At 37.0% G+C, this 16,901-nt stretch overlaps 7 protein-coding genes across 7 annotated transcripts; 3 read left to right on the top strand and 4 right to left on the bottom strand.

The window, feature by feature from the left end:
- Positions 1-526: 526 nt before the first annotated feature.
- Positions 527-1,873, top strand: DFG5 (putative mannan endo-1,6-alpha-mannosidase; the record flags this gene model as incomplete). The annotated part of the gene is made up of 1 exon (XM_071050836.1): positions 527-1,873. The coding sequence occupies one exon, from the start codon at positions 527-529 to the stop codon at positions 1,871-1,873; it is 1,347 nt and encodes a 448-aa protein (XP_070908048.1).
- Positions 1,874-2,682: 809 nt separating this feature from the next.
- Positions 2,683-6,711, top strand: RNJ42_00665 (uncharacterized protein; the record flags this gene model as incomplete). The annotated part of the gene is made up of 1 exon (XM_071050835.1): positions 2,683-6,711. The coding sequence occupies one exon, from the start codon at positions 2,683-2,685 to the stop codon at positions 6,709-6,711; it is 4,029 nt and encodes a 1,342-aa protein (XP_070908047.1).
- A 104-nt stretch (positions 6,712-6,815) lies between these two features.
- Positions 6,816-8,153, bottom strand: RNT1 (ribonuclease III; the record flags this gene model as incomplete). Its single annotated transcript, XM_071050834.1, has 1 exon — positions 6,816-8,153. One exon carries the CDS (start codon positions 8,151-8,153, stop codon positions 6,816-6,818), a length of 1,338 nt encoding a protein of 445 aa, XP_070908046.1.
- A 399-nt stretch (positions 8,154-8,552) lies between these two features.
- CUS1 (U2 snRNP complex subunit CUS1) lies at positions 8,553-9,950 on the bottom strand (the record flags this gene model as incomplete). The annotated part of the gene is made up of 1 exon (XM_071050833.1): positions 8,553-9,950. The coding sequence occupies one exon, from the start codon at positions 9,948-9,950 to the stop codon at positions 8,553-8,555; it is 1,398 nt and encodes a 465-aa protein (XP_070908045.1).
- Positions 9,951-10,812: 862 nt separating this feature from the next.
- YHM2 (Yhm2p) lies at positions 10,813-11,742 on the top strand (the record flags this gene model as incomplete). The annotated part of the gene is made up of 1 exon (XM_071050832.1): positions 10,813-11,742. One exon carries the CDS (start codon positions 10,813-10,815, stop codon positions 11,740-11,742), a length of 930 nt encoding a protein of 309 aa, XP_070908044.1.
- A 420-nt stretch (positions 11,743-12,162) lies between these two features.
- Positions 12,163-12,717, bottom strand: RPL20A (60S ribosomal protein eL20; the record flags this gene model as incomplete). Its single annotated transcript, XM_071050831.1, has 1 exon — positions 12,163-12,717. The coding sequence occupies one exon, from the start codon at positions 12,715-12,717 to the stop codon at positions 12,163-12,165; it is 555 nt and encodes a 184-aa protein (XP_070908043.1).
- Positions 12,718-14,676: 1,959 nt separating this feature from the next.
- On the bottom strand, positions 14,677-16,047 carry ZRC1 (Zn(2+) transporter ZRC1; the record flags this gene model as incomplete). The annotated part of the gene is made up of 1 exon (XM_071050830.1): positions 14,677-16,047. The coding sequence occupies one exon, from the start codon at positions 16,045-16,047 to the stop codon at positions 14,677-14,679; it is 1,371 nt and encodes a 456-aa protein (XP_070908042.1).
- Positions 16,048-16,901: the final 854 nt, after the last annotated feature.

The following is a 16,901-nucleotide window of genomic DNA, read 5'->3' as shown; positions in this document are numbered from 1 at the left end:
AACGAAGAAAGAGTCGTGGAGTTACATATTGACTTGGCATCACAAGCACAAGACACTCTTGTTAGAGTTATCTATTATAGTTTATTATAACTGTGTTTTTTTAGACACGTAGAACTATATACTACGTCTCCAAAGAGATAAGATTCTAAAAATAGTGTTATAAATAACAAGTGCTTCAAGTTGACAATAGACCTTGTAACTAAACAAAAGATATACAATTGAAACAGATAATCAGCGATAATTTCAAACCATCAGCAAAAAGAATATAATTTAATATAACATTGGCTAATATAGATGTCAAGTTGAATAATTGCTTTGGAGGCTTTGAACGGTATTATCCTTTTGACGGGATTCGGACATATCAAGAAAGAAAAAAAAAATTGATATTAGCTATTTTTGGTAATTAATTACATCTGAACAGAGGATATTTATACAAAAGACCTCTTGGATATATCATAGGTTTTTCAATTAGCTATTTCAGAAAAGAGAGACTTTTAAAAAATACTAATAAGAAAGAAATAAAGTAATGCTGCAACTGGTATATGTCCTGTTATGGGGCCTCAGTTATGTGCAAGGTATTGATTTACAGGACACGAAGACGTCTATATGTGATGCTACTTCATTGATCCAAGATGGTATGCTAGATTATTACGAAGGTACGCGATATGGTGGTACTGTGGGTATGTTTCAACCTCCTTACTACTGGTGGCAGGCCGGTGTAGCGTTTGGTGGTATGTTGGAGAACTGGTTTTTATGTGAGAATGATACGTTTAAGGAGTTACTTATGGATGCGTTTGTAGCTCAGACTGGGCCAAATTTTGACTATATTCCTCAAAATCAAACTACAGTTGAAGGTAATGATGATCAAGGTGTCTGGGGTTTGACTATTATGGATGCGGTTGAACGTAATTTCTCTGCTCCTCCAGAAGGTGTACCAGGATGGCTGGCGATGAGTCAGGCTGTTTTTAACACTATGTACTCTAGATGGGACACTGCTAATTGTGGTGGTGGGCTGAGATGGCAAATTTTCACCTGGAACAGTGGTTATAACTATAAGAACACGATTTCCAATGCATGTTTATTCCAGATGGCAGCCAGATTGGGTAGATATACGGGTAATACCACTTACCTTGACGTCGCTGAAGAGGTCTTTGATTGGCTTGTAGGTGTGGGATTTGTTGTGTTATCTGATTCTGGTAATGTGTACGATGGAGCCAAGGTTGAGGATAACTGCACTGATATTACGAAAATCGAATGGACATATAATCATGGTGTTGTGTTAGGGGGTATGGCTTATATGTACAATGCTACTAACGGTACTTCTACATGGGAAAGTAGATTGACTCAAATTCTAAATGGTGCTGTTAACTACTTCTTTGAAGACGGTATCATGTACGAAAGTGCTTGTCAAGACTACAACACCTGTAATAACGATCAAAGATGTTTCAAGAGTATTTTCTCTAGAATGTTAGCTGCGACCAGTGTGTTGGCACCTTTCACTGCTGATACCATTGATCCATTAATCAAAACTAGTGCGTTTGCTGCTGCAGATTCGTGTGATGGTGGTAGAGATGGTCATACTTGTGGTTTAGATTGGCAGAAAAAGACAAATGACGGATACTATGGTTTAGGTGAGCAAATGAACGCACTTGAGATTATACAGAACTTGCTAATCCACGACAGACCTGCACCTTATAAAGCTGACAACGGTGGTTCCTCAGTTGGTGACTCTTCTGCAGGTCTAAATTCTTCGACTACCAATGTGTTAAAGAACAACCTGAAAATCACCGGTGGTGACCGTGCTGGTGCGGCCATCATTACCACCATTGTATTGGGTGTTTTAGTTGGTGGTGCTACATGGATGTTTTTCTGAAGCAGTAATCAATAAATAACGTAATTGCATTTTTTTTCTTTTCTAAAAAATTCCTACTATTATTATTATTATTAACGTTTATTATAAATCAATACTAGAGAATATATTTCATATAAGTTCAAATATAAAAGAATGTACTATTAAAAATAAATATTTTGATTCGAATAAAATATTATTCCATCGATGGTTTTCATCAATATGAACAGCAGAGAAGTACTACCACCTAAATATAAATTTAAATAGAACGATCAACAGAGAGAGAGAGAGCTATGGGGAAAAAAAATAAAATATCTCCGCGACGGGGAATTGAACCCCGATCTGGCACGCGACAAGCGCCCATTCTGACCATTAAACTATCACGGAAATTATTAGCACTCACGATGGGGGTCGAACCCATAATCTTCTGATTAGAAGTCAGACGCGTTGCCATTACGCCACGCGAGCTTACTAATTTGTTGAAAGCTGTAAAAAGAGTTGTGGTTTTATTGATCGCCACCGAATTTTTTTTTAAATTAATTTTTCTTCAGAGGGTTTTGTTTTTACTACGGGATTATCTAGGGTGGCTAATATGTCATTTTAATGACATGTGCATATATACATATATAGCTTAACTTGAATCTTAATTTTATTAAATAGTTTATTCTATCTGCCATAAGTAAGCTGTTGAAGTATTTGAGCAATAATATAAAGCACTAAGTGGCTAGGTGTAGCGAAGTGAGTGAGTGAGAGATAGAGAGAGAGAGAGTCTAGTCGAATATAGAGGGAAAGAATAGACAGAAAGAGGTAAAAATTTTGGTTTAATAAATATAATGTCTAATAAGCATGATGTATGGAAGGTAAGAGATGTCTTAGGTAGAGATTTGTCATATATTACTAGTTGTCTGCCGACACTATCGGATTTACAGAAGATCGATTTATATTCATACGAGTTAGAGAGTGGCTATACGCCGTTGCATGTTACGCTACGAAAGGGTTTCTTACGGAAGAGTTTCTTGCTATACAAGTCCTGGAAGGATGAACAGCAGGCTTTACATAAACAGGGTGTTCATGTACTGAACCAGAAGGATAGAGAAGGATTAACACCTATTGAACTATACAATATCGAGTTTCAAAGGTCTCTGAAAGGTATACCGAAGTATACTCAGTACAGTGTTACGGATTCTATGATATATCCAGAAATTATTTACGAGGATGATGACATTAATGAGGAGAAGGCGGGCGGTAGTGAGGATGATTGGCGTAGAAGGACGTCGTTTATGGAGATACCGACAAATAATGATAATGCAAGAAAGATCCGGAACATTGGTGGATCGCACTTATTGTCGCTGGGATCTAATGTTAATGCTCAATTAGGGACCGGAAATAAGGATGATAGGAGTAATTTCTTTCAGTTAGAGGCTAAGAAGTTTCACGACACTGGTATATCTCCTTTTAGTAAACCACTCTATATAAAGAGGGTTCTGATGTCAAGATATCATTCTGTTGTGGTAAACTCTAAAAATGAGATTTATACTTGTGGGAATAGTAATAGAGGAAGATTAGGTAATGGCGAAACTAATACCACAGTCTCAAGCTATACTAAAGTATTTGAACTCGAAGATGGCATGAAAGATATCTCCATCAGTAATCATCATAACCTTGTAGTAGACGGCAATGGAAATGTTTATTCCTGGGGATGGAATATTTACCACCAGCTTGGATATAGTACAGGCAACAGAAATAAGGAAAGTATTGGAAATCTACACAAAAGTACACCTAAAAGAATTCCTTTTTTGGAAGATGAAAATATAAAGCTTGTGGCTTGCTCAAAAATACATTCATGTGCTCTAACTGAAAGCAATAAACTATACTTATGGGGTCTAAATGTCGGTCAACTAGGAAGCTCAAAATCTACCCATATCGAATTTGATACCCAATATAACAATGTAAATGGCTATGTTGTAATGTCACCGATAATAATGGACCTATCACACTTGGATATTGAGCAAATAATCTGTACCGAGTTTGTTACTTTTATAAGGTCATCAGGAAATAATTTAACAGTATTGAGTAACTTTTCGAACAGAGCTTTCAAAATCCCCCATCCGAAGAACAAACATAGGAAAAAAGTAGATATTTTCTCGCATTATGTACCAAAAACTATCCCTACACAAGTTGTCGATATGAAGTGCTCCAATTCGTTCGGTAATCATATTTGTTTTAAATATGCTGATGGTAAAATTGGGAAGCTGGCATTAAAAAACGAGGGTGTCGAATCATGGTCAAAACTTCCAAATGAATTACCAATTTCTGCCCTTTGGACTCCAAACTTACCGATGAATAAATGTATGGACTTTTCAGCATGCCAAACTGGTAATGTAATACTATGTACTTTCGGAGGTGAGGTCTTTATGACTCAAGGAGGAAAATTCGAAAAGGTTCATAGTGGTAAATTAATAACTGGTCGAGTTGTTTCTGTATGTTCAGACTCTTCCTTCGGATCTTTCGCCTTCTTAAAACAAGACTTTATTGATATACCTGTTAAGTTTCCACAGGATTCTTTCTACAATGACTTTTTTAGGTACTCGCCTTATTATGAGCCCCTAGGAAACACCTTAGAGTATGGTTTATTGGGCTTAGATGATCCTTATAAGCTAGCAAATGACGACCCAGCAATATCTAATGACACTACAGCTAAGGCTGATCTTCTAAAAACCGTACTAGCTACTCCAACAAAAGCTCAGTTCGAGAGCTCATTGTATGATACTTTATTCTTTGATGAGGATGGTACTTTATTATGCAAATCATTTATGGCTTTACTTTTCCTTAGATGTAAAAAATTTATAGATCAGTTGATCGAACAGGGTTCCTACACTATATCACAGGATTTAATCTTTACTGGTGATCGAATGACCAATGGTATTTTTAAGATTATAATCCACGATAAGACTGTAACTAAAACATACCAAAATCTGCCTAAGGATCTTTTACACTCAATCCTGACTGGTAGTAAACCTACCAACCAACAAATAAACATGACTCTTTTGTCAATCATTGACGACGGTTTGCATTCTATTAGGCTTGATACCTACCTAAATTACTATGCTTCTATTTATATATTTAAAGAGCTTCTTCCACAATCAAAAACAAAAGGCAGAGAAACAACCGATACAATACTTTTATTACAAGATGGTACCATGCCAGTCCATTCATTTGTATTAGCCGCTCGTTGTCCCTATTTTAGTTCCCTTTTCAACCATAGTGCATATTTGTCAACTGATCACACAGGTAACTTTCTTGTCGATTTCAGCGAATACACTATAAGTCAGATTAGTATGCTTATTCGGTATATTTATGGTTCAGACATAAAGTCAGATATAAGAGAATTAATCACCAACACTGAAATAAGCCTAATAGATACTTTGATTGACTCATTAATCCTTGCAGACACATTTTGCATGGAATCATTCAAATTTACTCTTGAAGCAATTCTCAGTAAGTATATCTCTGGAAGCACAGTCGTCCATATATTAGTATTTGCTGCTCGTACAAACTCTGCTATGTTATTGTCCTTGTGTTCAATATTTATCGGTATTCATGTGGGGGTATTATTTGCTGGTGAAAATCTAGAAATTATAGATAAATATTTTGATAAACAAATCTGGGAGTTGATCGAAAGTAACATACAGAATTTGAAAAAGAAGCAAGATCTCAGGTTTGAGTGGTATTACAATAATAAAAAGGACTGGCGTTCTTTGTTCGTAAAGAACATATCCAACTTTAATAATGAATTCATTAACGTCAGCAGCCCTATTATACCTGTTTTCGATATCCAGCCTGCTACAGTTAATGATACAAGGCGTAAAAATTCAACTAGTAATAGAAGGCGGTCATCTGTTTACCAGAAAATAGCTCTAGATGAACCTACACCAGCATTTATCAATAAAACTGACTCAGCGACTGTTTTTAGAAATGTTTGGGAAACTCAAGAACCAACATCTTCCATCCTTAAGGAAGAGAGTGACTTTATAGAAGTTGGTAAAAGGTCTAAGAAAAGAACTCCTTCGAATTCTATCTCACCACCAACTACTACACCAACAAAGACTACTACTGCAGTATCTGATGTTGTTATCCACAAAAGTCTTGAAAATAGTGAAACTTCTTTACCATCTCTCTTATCTAATGGTAAATTAAAATCCACTTCAAAATCTAGTAATAAAGATGAAAACGTAACCAAAAAGAGTATTTCATTTAAGAAAACAACTCAAAAGGAACGTTTAAAGACAACTATCAAAGACGAAGATGCTAACAAACAGTCACAAAAGAACAAAAAAGGACCTTGGGAACTGAAAGCTACTGAACAAAAAGATTCAAATAATAATTTACGTAGAAATTCTGAAGTGAATTCATTACCATCTTTAAACGATCAATTACGTAAAGAGGATCTGAAACCCAAGAAGAAGAACCAAAGAAAATACCCTAGCAAACAACCCGTAGAGTTCGTAAGTAGCGGGAATCATGCTGGAATCACTCCCTACCTAACTACTGGTAAGATCGAATCAACGTTACCAAATAATCACGAACCATCATGGACTGCTACTTCAGCTTCAGATTTTAAGGAGAAATTAGAAGCTCAAGAGTTTGAAAAGTGGTTTCAAGAGGAAAGTGAACGTATACAAAGGGAACTCAATAAACAAGGCAAGTCACATCAAGATGAATTGAGTATTCTTTACAAGAGTGCACAAAATATACCAAACTTTGTAGACAACAGCCAAAAGAATTCTAAAAGAAAAATAAAGGGTAAATTCAAAGCTAAAATCAAGGTTAATGCAGGGAATATAAACGAAAATATAATATGATATATACTCATATTTTAGTAAATAATTTTATAGAGACCAATAGATTTTTTTGTTTCCATTCATTTTTAATATCCGTTGTTATTAAAATTGGACGATTCACTCATCTAGTCATCTTCCATCTCAAGATCCTCTTTCAATGTTGGGGATATCTCTCCCTTAGCGACTGATTGCTCTCTAGGAATAGATGCACGTAGGTTAGCATATTTTTCAATAACATCTTTTTTGCTTAATACGTCTTCAGCTGCCTTAACACCAGCCAATTTGATATTTCTAGCCCTTCCAACACCAAGTACCGTCCCGTCACCAGTACGACATTGAACGATAGTTACAGGATCATCATTTGTTGGCCTTTTGACTGTATGATAGTGCAGCTTTAGTGCGGCATAACCTATTAACGAATAGAGTTTCCTTTTTGCATTCATGTCAAGTTTATTAGTTGGTTCTAATTGAATACTCGTCTTCATAGACTCTTCAATTTTAGGTTTCGCTAGCTTTTTAAGCCATTTCCTTATTTTAGCAAGATTAACCTTAGGGTCATCCTCCATAAGGCCTCCGATATAGGCTTCAAATATATCGGCTGATGTTTTAGATGTGCTTAGATCAATATCTGGAGAGAGGTTACTCTTCAGTTGTTTTGGAAGATCATAAAGTTCTGACCATTCCCGAAGGGTTTCATTTTTTACAAGCTTCTTCCTGAGTTCCGTTAAGTGACCTTCATTCAGATACGGGAACTTATTATATATTATCATTGTCATTACAGTGTTTAATATAGAGTCTCCTAGAAACTCTAGCCTTTCATTATTTGCTTTAATCATATCACTCTCATTCAAGTACAATTTGTCATTAACTAATGATTTATGCATGAATACTCGAGCTCTGATAACGGGGTCATTAATTTGTGGCATCTCCGGTGGCCATTTACCATCTTTCTTTTTACCGGAAAAGTCCTCTTTCGAACCTTTATTAACGATATCCAGTAGAGAACTTTCACCAGCATCCGAATGGCATTTCAAGAGTTCCAAATCAGACTGATTTATTTCATTTAATATAGGTTCTTTATCAGTTGCAACAAAATGAGATTCATACTCGCATATTTCATCCAGTAACGTACTTCTTTTAAGTTCATGAAGTGTTTTAAGTTCAGCAGCCAATTTTAATGGAAATCTAGTGAACAATGATATTAGTTGTGGGGGGACTTTCTTCAAATCCGTGATAGAATCCAAAGTTTCGTAATATTGAGAAAGGTTGGGAGACAGTTCTAGTATACGTTGATGCGCCTCAACCAGCTTATGTACGGCATGTTCTATCTGTATCGCATTGGAGTACTGGTATGTCCCACATACTCTATCGTCATCACCCAAGACCTTCTCCAAAACGCCTTCTGAAGATAAGGAAGACTTCTTCTTCTGATTTTTGGTAACTTTCCCCGGTTTTTCAGCCATTATTACTATCTAACTTGAAGGTAAACCTATTGATCCTTGATATGAGATTGTAACCTAACCAATTATATTAGTGATCATCGGAGTTTTATCTTCAATTCTCCATCTACATCTTGTTGCCCATTAGCAATCAGAGCCAAAAATGAAAAAAAAATTCGATGAGCTTGTCGTGGTGAAAAAAAAAATTCAAAAAAAATGCGATGCTTCGAGGTAAACAAAGGCCATTGTACCAAGATGTACAGGGATTTCTGTGAGACAATAGAAATACTCAAAAATAAATAACATAAGTAGTGATATCATATCGATATATATGACGATGCTAAAATAAAAAAAGATTTAGTAATGCGGATGCTGAATAATGAATTTTATCGGACTTAAGTGCTTCCCGAAGTGTTAGAATTTTCAAAACTTGTAGGCGTCTATGTTGTCTTCATCACTTATCGGATTTGCAGAAGATTCTGTAGGTGCAGAAGATTCTTTAACTGCATCAGGGGTGTCCTTAATCTTGTAGTACTTTGATTTTCCATCGGAAGACTCTTCCAAAACCTTATATAGCTCTTTTGGTTCAACATTTTCTTCATTCTCTGTCTTTTCGGGTTCAAATATAATATGATCGATCTTTTCGTCTTTGTATTCGATTTTTTCTTGTACTGTGTCTTTATTTTCTTCTTCAAACTCTTCAGATTCTTCCTGCTTATCATCAAATACAATAATGGATCCAAACAGTTGATCCTGTTTTGAATTGTAGTTTTCTGTTCTGCTGAGTTTTCCGTATTTGTTATTTTTAAAATTAGTGATATCCCAATTCAAACCAGCTACCTTCATAGTTGGGTAGCTCGGAGGCATTCCGTTGTCTTTCATCTTTAAACACCAAGGAGGAAGTTGGCCATCCTTTAACCCGAGAGCATTTCTTAATTCTTCTGATAGTCTCCCTGGTATTCTCTCTTGCATCATTTTCCTCCACTTGGCTTCTCCTGATAGGTTTCTATTCTCGTAATACATATCACCAAATGGTAAAAGTACAGTTGGCTTCCAATTAGCACCCAATTTGAAGAAGGTGTCGTATAATCGTTTATAATCCAGATCCAATTTACCTAATTTTGGTCGTACTGTGGCTCTAGCTTTCTCCTTCAGTTTTGGATCATCACTGTCAGCTGATTCCTCAGGTAAAGTGCTTCTCATACTTTCAATCCCAGTTTGCCGTATAATGTCAGGTAATTCAAACGGTTTCTTACTCAGTAGCGATCTACCCGACAAGTAATCTCTCTTGGCCTGCCAATGACTCGGTACCTGTACCACATTAAGGGAGGTCTTTATGGCTGCAAGAAAATAAGGATCCTTTGCGTCACAATCGTATTTTTCAATCAGTTGCGGAAGCGCAACAGAACCTTTCAATTCTGCCAAGGTAGGTTTATTCATCAGTCGTAACTTCTTCTTCGATAATTTTTCTTCTTTGTCCTGATCATCTTCGCCTACTTTGTCAACCGGCCTCGACCTCGACTCTTCACGACTTTCTTCCTCAAGTGTACGCTTAGTTCCTCGATGATTACTCTTTTCCATCATGCTCTTTCGCTCATCTTCCTCTAATTCATTGAACTTCTTGAACAAACCTTCATACTGTTTGACTAGATTAACGTCTACTAACGCAGCACTCAACGTCTTACTCTTGATTTTCGGCTCTTTCTTATTCACTTTACGCTTCTTTTTCAAATCCTGCTTGCTTCGATCTTCCAAGGCGGCTATAATACTAGCCTTATCTACCACCGAACTACCATTCTTCCTCTTACTCTTCCTAGCCATACCAATCCCCTAGTATTTTTTTTTTGTAAATATTACCTTTAATAAACCCAAAGTATATAAATGTCCTCACGGATTTTGGTTAGTCTGGAAAGAAGAAGCTAACAGATTAATAATAGGTCACTTTATTCGTTATGCTTCACCAAGAATCCCAATTTCTAAACATTTTTTTAATGTATGTAATTCATCACGTGATTTACAAATCACATGATCATAAGATATGTGCATATGAATATTAACTATTCTTGATATATAGGCTGTTAATGTAATGCAGTTTATAAAAATAGTACTGTACATATGTATATTGATTTTTCTCATTATATGATATATTTTACGTCGTGAGGAATTTGTTTTATGCTAGTAGAGATCACGTAGTATTTGCTTTCTTGTCACGTTTGTTTTGATGTGTAATGTGATGTGATGTGATGTAACTGCCAGTTCCCATGAAAACCTCTCTGTCTGTCTGTCTGTTAAAAGTTCCTAAATTGCAAAAATTCCAACGGAAAATTGATCGTAATCTCGGTGATAACCTTGACTTTACCTGTTACTACTCTTTCTTAGTGAATTAGTAGTGAATTATTAGGGTCACGTACCAAATATTCTTTCACTGTCTTTTACTCTCTCTCACTCTATCATTCCTCCCTCTATGTCTATCTCTGTGTGGTGTAATTTTTATCAAATTCATTCGATCGATTATGTCTTCTCGAATTATTTAACATATAAGGTTTTGTATATAAAACTCCATTGTCTTATATAAAACTCCTTACTTTTATTTGCAATGCTTAGTAATTATCTATTCAGTAGACGGAAACGATATAAATCATAGTCATATAATATTCTTTACTAAACAAAAAACATCACTATAATGAGTCAACCTCAAACTATTGAGAAGAAACCTGTATCGTTCTCCAACATCCTTCTAGGTGCTGGTCTTAATATGTCTGAAGTCACCACGCTGGGGCAACCTTTGGAAGTGGTCAAGACCACCATGGCTGCTCACAGAGAGTTGAACTTCCCAGGTGCCATCAAGCATGTCTGGTCCCGTGGTGGTATTTTTGGTTTTTACCAAGGTTTGATTCCATGGGCCTGGATTGAGGCCTCTACTAAAGGTGCTGTGCTTCTGTTCGTCTCTGCTGAGGCAGAGTACAGGTTCAAAGTGTTGGGCTTGAACAATTTCGGTGCCGGTATCATGGGTGGTATCATGGGTGGTGTTACGCAGGCATACATGACTATGGGTTTCTGTACCTGTATGAAGACCGTGGAGATTACAAGAAAGAAGGCTGCTAATGTTCCGGGTGTGATCCCACAGTCTTCCTGGCAGGTGTTTAAGGGTATCTACCAAAAAGAAGGTATCAGAGGTATAAACAAGGGTGTCAACGCTGTCGCCATTAGACAGATGACTAACTGGGGTTCTCGTTTCGGTCTCTCCAGATTGGTCGAGGACGGTATCAGGAAGTTAACTGGTAAGACCGGCAAGGACGATAAATTGAGTGCATTCGAGAAGATTTTCTCGAGTGCCATTGGTGGTGGTTTGAGTGCCTGGAACCAGCCAATCGAGGTTATCAGAGTTGAGATGCAATCGAAGAAGGAAGATCCAAACAGACCTAAGAACTTGACCGTTGGTAAGACTTTCAAGTACATCTACCAATCTAATGGTATCAAGGGTCTATACCGTGGTGTCACACCAAGAGTTGGTCTAGGTATTTGGCAAACCGTGTTCATGGTCGGTTTCGGTGACATGGCCAAGGAATTCGTTGCCAAATTAACCGGCGATGCTCCTACTGCCAAGCATTAAACATGATAGAAGGTAAAAGAGAACTGTTAAAACGGGACTATACTACAAACAACAACCTAAGTAATAATCATATATTAACTTCGAAGTTATGTTTTTTTTTATTGTCAAAGATAAATAACTTCGATCATCATGTACACTATAAAGATTCACATATAATGAAAAACCAGAGCATATTTATACTGATCCAACTAGAGCATATACAACAACTCGTTATAATAATTAGAGCATTATGCTAGTATATAAGGTAAATATATTTTAAAGATATTTAAAATTTCGATTTTTTTATAGTGTAATGAATGAGTTTTCTTATAGTGTATATGATTAGATTATAATTTAACAAAATCTACGTATCTTTTGACTATACAGAGATTAAAAAAATAATGTGGAAAAATTTTAAAACGTACCCAATTTGAAAACCGCTTAGTAGAAGGTAGTTGGTCTCTTGTAAGCAAAAGTCTTGGTAGTCTTTTGGACTCTGTGTGGCAATGGGAACTTCAAGTCCTTGGTCAAGAATTGCTTGACGTATTGTCTCTTGACGTCGGCAGTCTTTTCGATTTCAGCGACCTTCAAGATGTGGATAGATCTAAATCTAGCTCTGTGTCTGGCAGCCATGTCTTGGTACAAGGTTTCGACAGCAGCAACTCTGGAAACATCTCTGATTTCCTTGTACATGTTGTGAGTACCGGATCTAGAGTCGTATCTAACCCAGACACCGAAGTTCTTGACTGTGTTTGGGTGAACTTCGTGGATTTGGTTGATGGAAACAACTTCACCAGAAGCCTTCTTGACCTTGTGCAACTTTTGCAAGAAGTACCAGTAACGAGACTTGGCAACAACTTCATTTGGAGCAAAAATTCTCATTCTGAACAACTTTGGTTCAGGAACGGATTCAGTTGGCAAACGACGGCCAATAACTTGGTATTCTCTCAAGTGAGCCACTAATTCAATAGGTATTTTTAAACCTCTTATACTCATAAAATTTTGATTCTATTAACTAGTATTATTCTTTTTGGGGGGTAGGTCGTGGATATCCTCCATATCAATTTATCCACCTAGAATACAATTCAATGCAGAGCAATATGATTCAATAAATCACCATCAGTTCTTCAATTACGACAATTAAACCTCAATATGGAATTATCATATTCATTTTCAATTTCTTTCAAGCTTCATATAGAATGGGAAAACCTAATTGCACACATTGTAGTTTATAAAGCATCAAAAACCTGTCCCTCCAACAAGGAATAATATATCAATAAAATAAAATAAAATAAAAATAATAAAAGGATTGAAAAAATTGATTGTTAGTATTACAATATTCAATGTCATTAAAAAAATTCATATAGCAAAGTAGTTTCCCCCCATATTTTATACGATATCATACTCTTAATAGATATATCAATCCTGATTTCTTATGAAAATGTCTGATATTGGTTTATATTCCCTATGTTTTGTTTCTGAATAGTTAACAAAAAAATCTGCTTCAAATTCAATCTTTAGAAACGCTTTCTTAAACCCACAAGCTCTCTTTTGTAATTTTGTCCGGAATACTATAGTTGTTAATCTATCTCAGATATTCTATTTTATGGAGTAGTATCTGGGGAGGTGAAATCTATTAAAATAAACACAATTTCTCTGCTCTGCTAATTTCTAGTTCATTCTAGTACTCACTTTTTTCTCTGTTCTGCTTCCTTTGTGATGCGGTAGGTTCAAGAACTCAAAGTATACCTTATTTTAAAATACCTACGTTAATATTCCTATATTATGCAATTTTGTTAAATTTCAACCACTTTTGTCAATATTGAAGCAAGAAGCAAAACGATTCACCTCTGAGACAGGCCTGTGCGAGAGTTTGAGCCCATTACCAACCTTCCCTGCCTTCCAAAGGCCTCGCAAAGGCCAAAGGCCAAAGGGTCTTACCAGCGGAGAGTCCACCAACCGGGCCTCCCAGGCCCTAACCTCGAAACCAGCCCCTCTGCCTGTCTCTCTCTCTCTCTCTCTCTCTCTATCTCTCTCTCTGCCTACACTGACAACAAGCACTCTGTCAGTTCCCAAAGAGAGAGCAGGACTCATTAGACTAGGCAGAGATGGAAATTACAATCATTGCACTGAGACAAGATGTGAATGCCATTTGTTACTCCCCGGGCCCACTACGTGTGTACACTGAGTGCGTACAGTTAAAGATACTTTACCAGAACGTGCGAACAAAGAGGCCGAGGGTAGGCCTCGGGGAACGAGCAGTACTAGCAGTGATTACACCCTAAGACAAAGTACTACTCATCTGATAAAGAAAAAAAAGTTACAAGTTGACCATATCAGGAAAACAAATTTGAGTTACTGAATTTTTCATTGGGGAAAAAGGTAACAGGAAGGTACAAGAATACTTGGGTGTACTGATGTAAGAGTAGTCACAACAAAAATTAAAAAAAGAGGTTGAAAAACCAAATATCACAACAGGGTAACCCTTGAGTAATCCCACAAGTCTACGGGATTTTTCTCTGGATATTCCCTGCGAGAGTATCTGTGGTAAAATATAATTTCGTGGGCCTCTAAGCAAATTATTGCCTGTAATGGTTTGGGCATCGCTACAGTTGGGCATCGCATTAAATTGATTTAGGTAATTAGAGGTTTATATTATGATGCACAAAGATGACTTATGATTCAATCTGTGGGCAAAAAAAAAAAGGTATATCCTTATATACTTTGGGTTTCTTATATACTTTGGGTTTCTTATATAAATGTCTATTTACTTAATGGTATAATGGAACATTGGTGAAAAACTAACGATAACAACTGAAATACTGGAGGTATAAAAACAAATCACAGTAGAAGCGGATGAAGTTGGTGAGAATTTACAATACTTCGTACCTTTCTCCTATGATGATGGAAAAGCAAAAAATGTAATTACATAGTGGAAATTTTTTTTTTTAAGTTTTAGGCGTTGGTTGATGAACCATCGGCAACGGCATCTTCTGAAATATTAGACGTCGATAAAGTACCGTAATTTGTAGACTTTAGATTGTCCTTTGGTTCTAGAGGAGGTAGTTCCTCGGAGCCGCCGGCAAGCATAGAGAATCTTCTCCGTTGGTCAGCGCTGACGTCTTCTCTGATAAATTCTGGTTGAACAGTAGCAGAGTTAATGCCGTGTTGACGGAAAATCTTTCTAATCTTTCTTGCAGAACTCTCGAACTTGTCAGGCGAGCAGTCGATTTCTACGTGGATAGATGCAATGTATATGGATTCTGTCAAGTTCCAAATATGGAAGTCATGAATAGCTTTAACACCAGAAACTGCTAAAATTTGTCTTTGAACTTCTTCTGCAGAAATAGTGGATGGAGTCGCCTGTAGTAAGATTCTAGAGCATCTACGAGACAGTGGCACTGCAGAAGAGAAGATAATAGCTGTAATTAGCAGAGACACAGCTGGATCAGAATAGTGTCTCCACCAGTAGTCAGTCTTCCAAATGAAAAGAGCAGCGGCGATGACACCAACATTACCCAATGCATCTCCAAGTACGTGTAAGAAGACACCATGCATGTTTAGAGATCTGTGTTTAGCCTTTTCTTGTTTCTTGTTTCTTAGCTGAGCAGACTCATCTGGTCTTTGTCCTTGCAGCAGAGCACTGTCTTCGGAAGCTAGTCTATTTACTACACTCTGAGTCAACACATCGCCGATGTTATTGTTATAAAATCCATTGGATCCATCATCGTCGTCATCTTCTTCGGCTTCTTCGTCTGATCTGTGTGCTGCACAGTTGGTGTCAAGAGCAGCATTGGCTGGCTCATGGTGAGCATGACTATGTTCATGACCGTGGCCATGTTGATGAGACACTTCATGAGAGTGTTCAGCGGCTTCAATATCAGCACCCAAACCACCATGCGAGTGACCGTGGCCATGATCATCACCATGGAATAGGAAAAGACCAACAATGTTGGATGTCAACCCTGCTAAACCAACCCAAAGGACAAGACGTGGATTTTGAATTTCTTGCACTTCAATTAACCTCTGTAGGGCCTCGATGAAGATAGAGAAACACAATGCAATTAGGAAAACCGCATTGACCAGGGCACCCAATATTTCAGCCCTCTTCCAACCGTATGTATACCTGGCGTCAGGACCTCTATTTTTGGCAACACTAACTGCCCATAGCGCAACAAGCAATGAGAATATATCATTCAACATGTGAAACGAGTCAGCAATAAGAGCTAGAGAGTGAGACATATACCCAATGATAATCTCTATAAAGAAAAACACAGTATCTAGTGTCAAAAGAGCACCAATCTTGATCTCTTTACTAGACAGCATCTTTATTATTTTATTTCTTTTTTGGTATTTGATTGCTTATTCTGTATTTCTTATCTGAGTCAATCTCTCTATCCTAAAAGGTATTTTCAACTTCTGGGAAGTAATAATTCCAGTTTAATTTATATCAATACCAGAGACCTTTATAGAACTTCTTCTCAAATGATTTTGGAAAATGCAGTAATGTAAATCCTGTAAAAAAGGCAGAAAAAAACTACAACAACAAATATCTTAAAAGAAGGGGAAATCAGTTGACTTTGATGTTTTCCGTTAAAGTCGTGAATGTACTTTTGTCACTTTGTATCCCTTCAGCTCAATGTCTATCTTTTTGAAATCGTTATTACTCAACGAAGTAAGAAAAGAAAAAAAGATAGTATATGTAGAAGTTTCAATATGTATTTAATATCAAGGAAAGCTTTATCGCCGGATATTGTATTTAAGATGTAGACCGGAATTCACCTTCCGGGTTTTGAGTACTTTTATATAATTAAACCGGCAAATGCCTAGAACAGTGCGGCCCGCCATGTCTCTTTCTACATAGTCTCGATCTTGCCCTTGCTCCTGCACTTTCCCAGCTTTCACTAGGTCTTACCATTACTATTACAAATCGCAGTCCGACCTGTCTATGGGTGCACTTGCTTATTTCTTTTTCACTTCCCTTTGTCGTATACTGGACTCTACCCAACGAGGTGGGGACACACGTACAACAACTTGAGCATTATGCCTGGCAATTCTTAATGTGCTCAACGTCGTACTCGTCCTTCTCTGGTCTGTGGTCTGTGGTCTCTGGGGCTTTTGTTTCTTCTCCGGCTAGCGACATTGTCCTTCCTTTTTTTTAATAGGATTGTCTATCCCTA

Source organism: Nakaseomyces bracarensis (assembly GCF_045282275.1).
Source record: "Nakaseomyces bracarensis strain CBM3 chromosome Unknown Scaff4_1, whole genome shotgun sequence".
NCBI lineage: Eukaryota > Fungi > Ascomycota > Saccharomycetes > Saccharomycetales > Saccharomycetaceae > Nakaseomyces > Nakaseomyces bracarensis.
The sequence above is the reverse complement of the archived record's forward strand: the minus strand, read 5'-3'. Positions and strand labels throughout refer to the sequence as shown.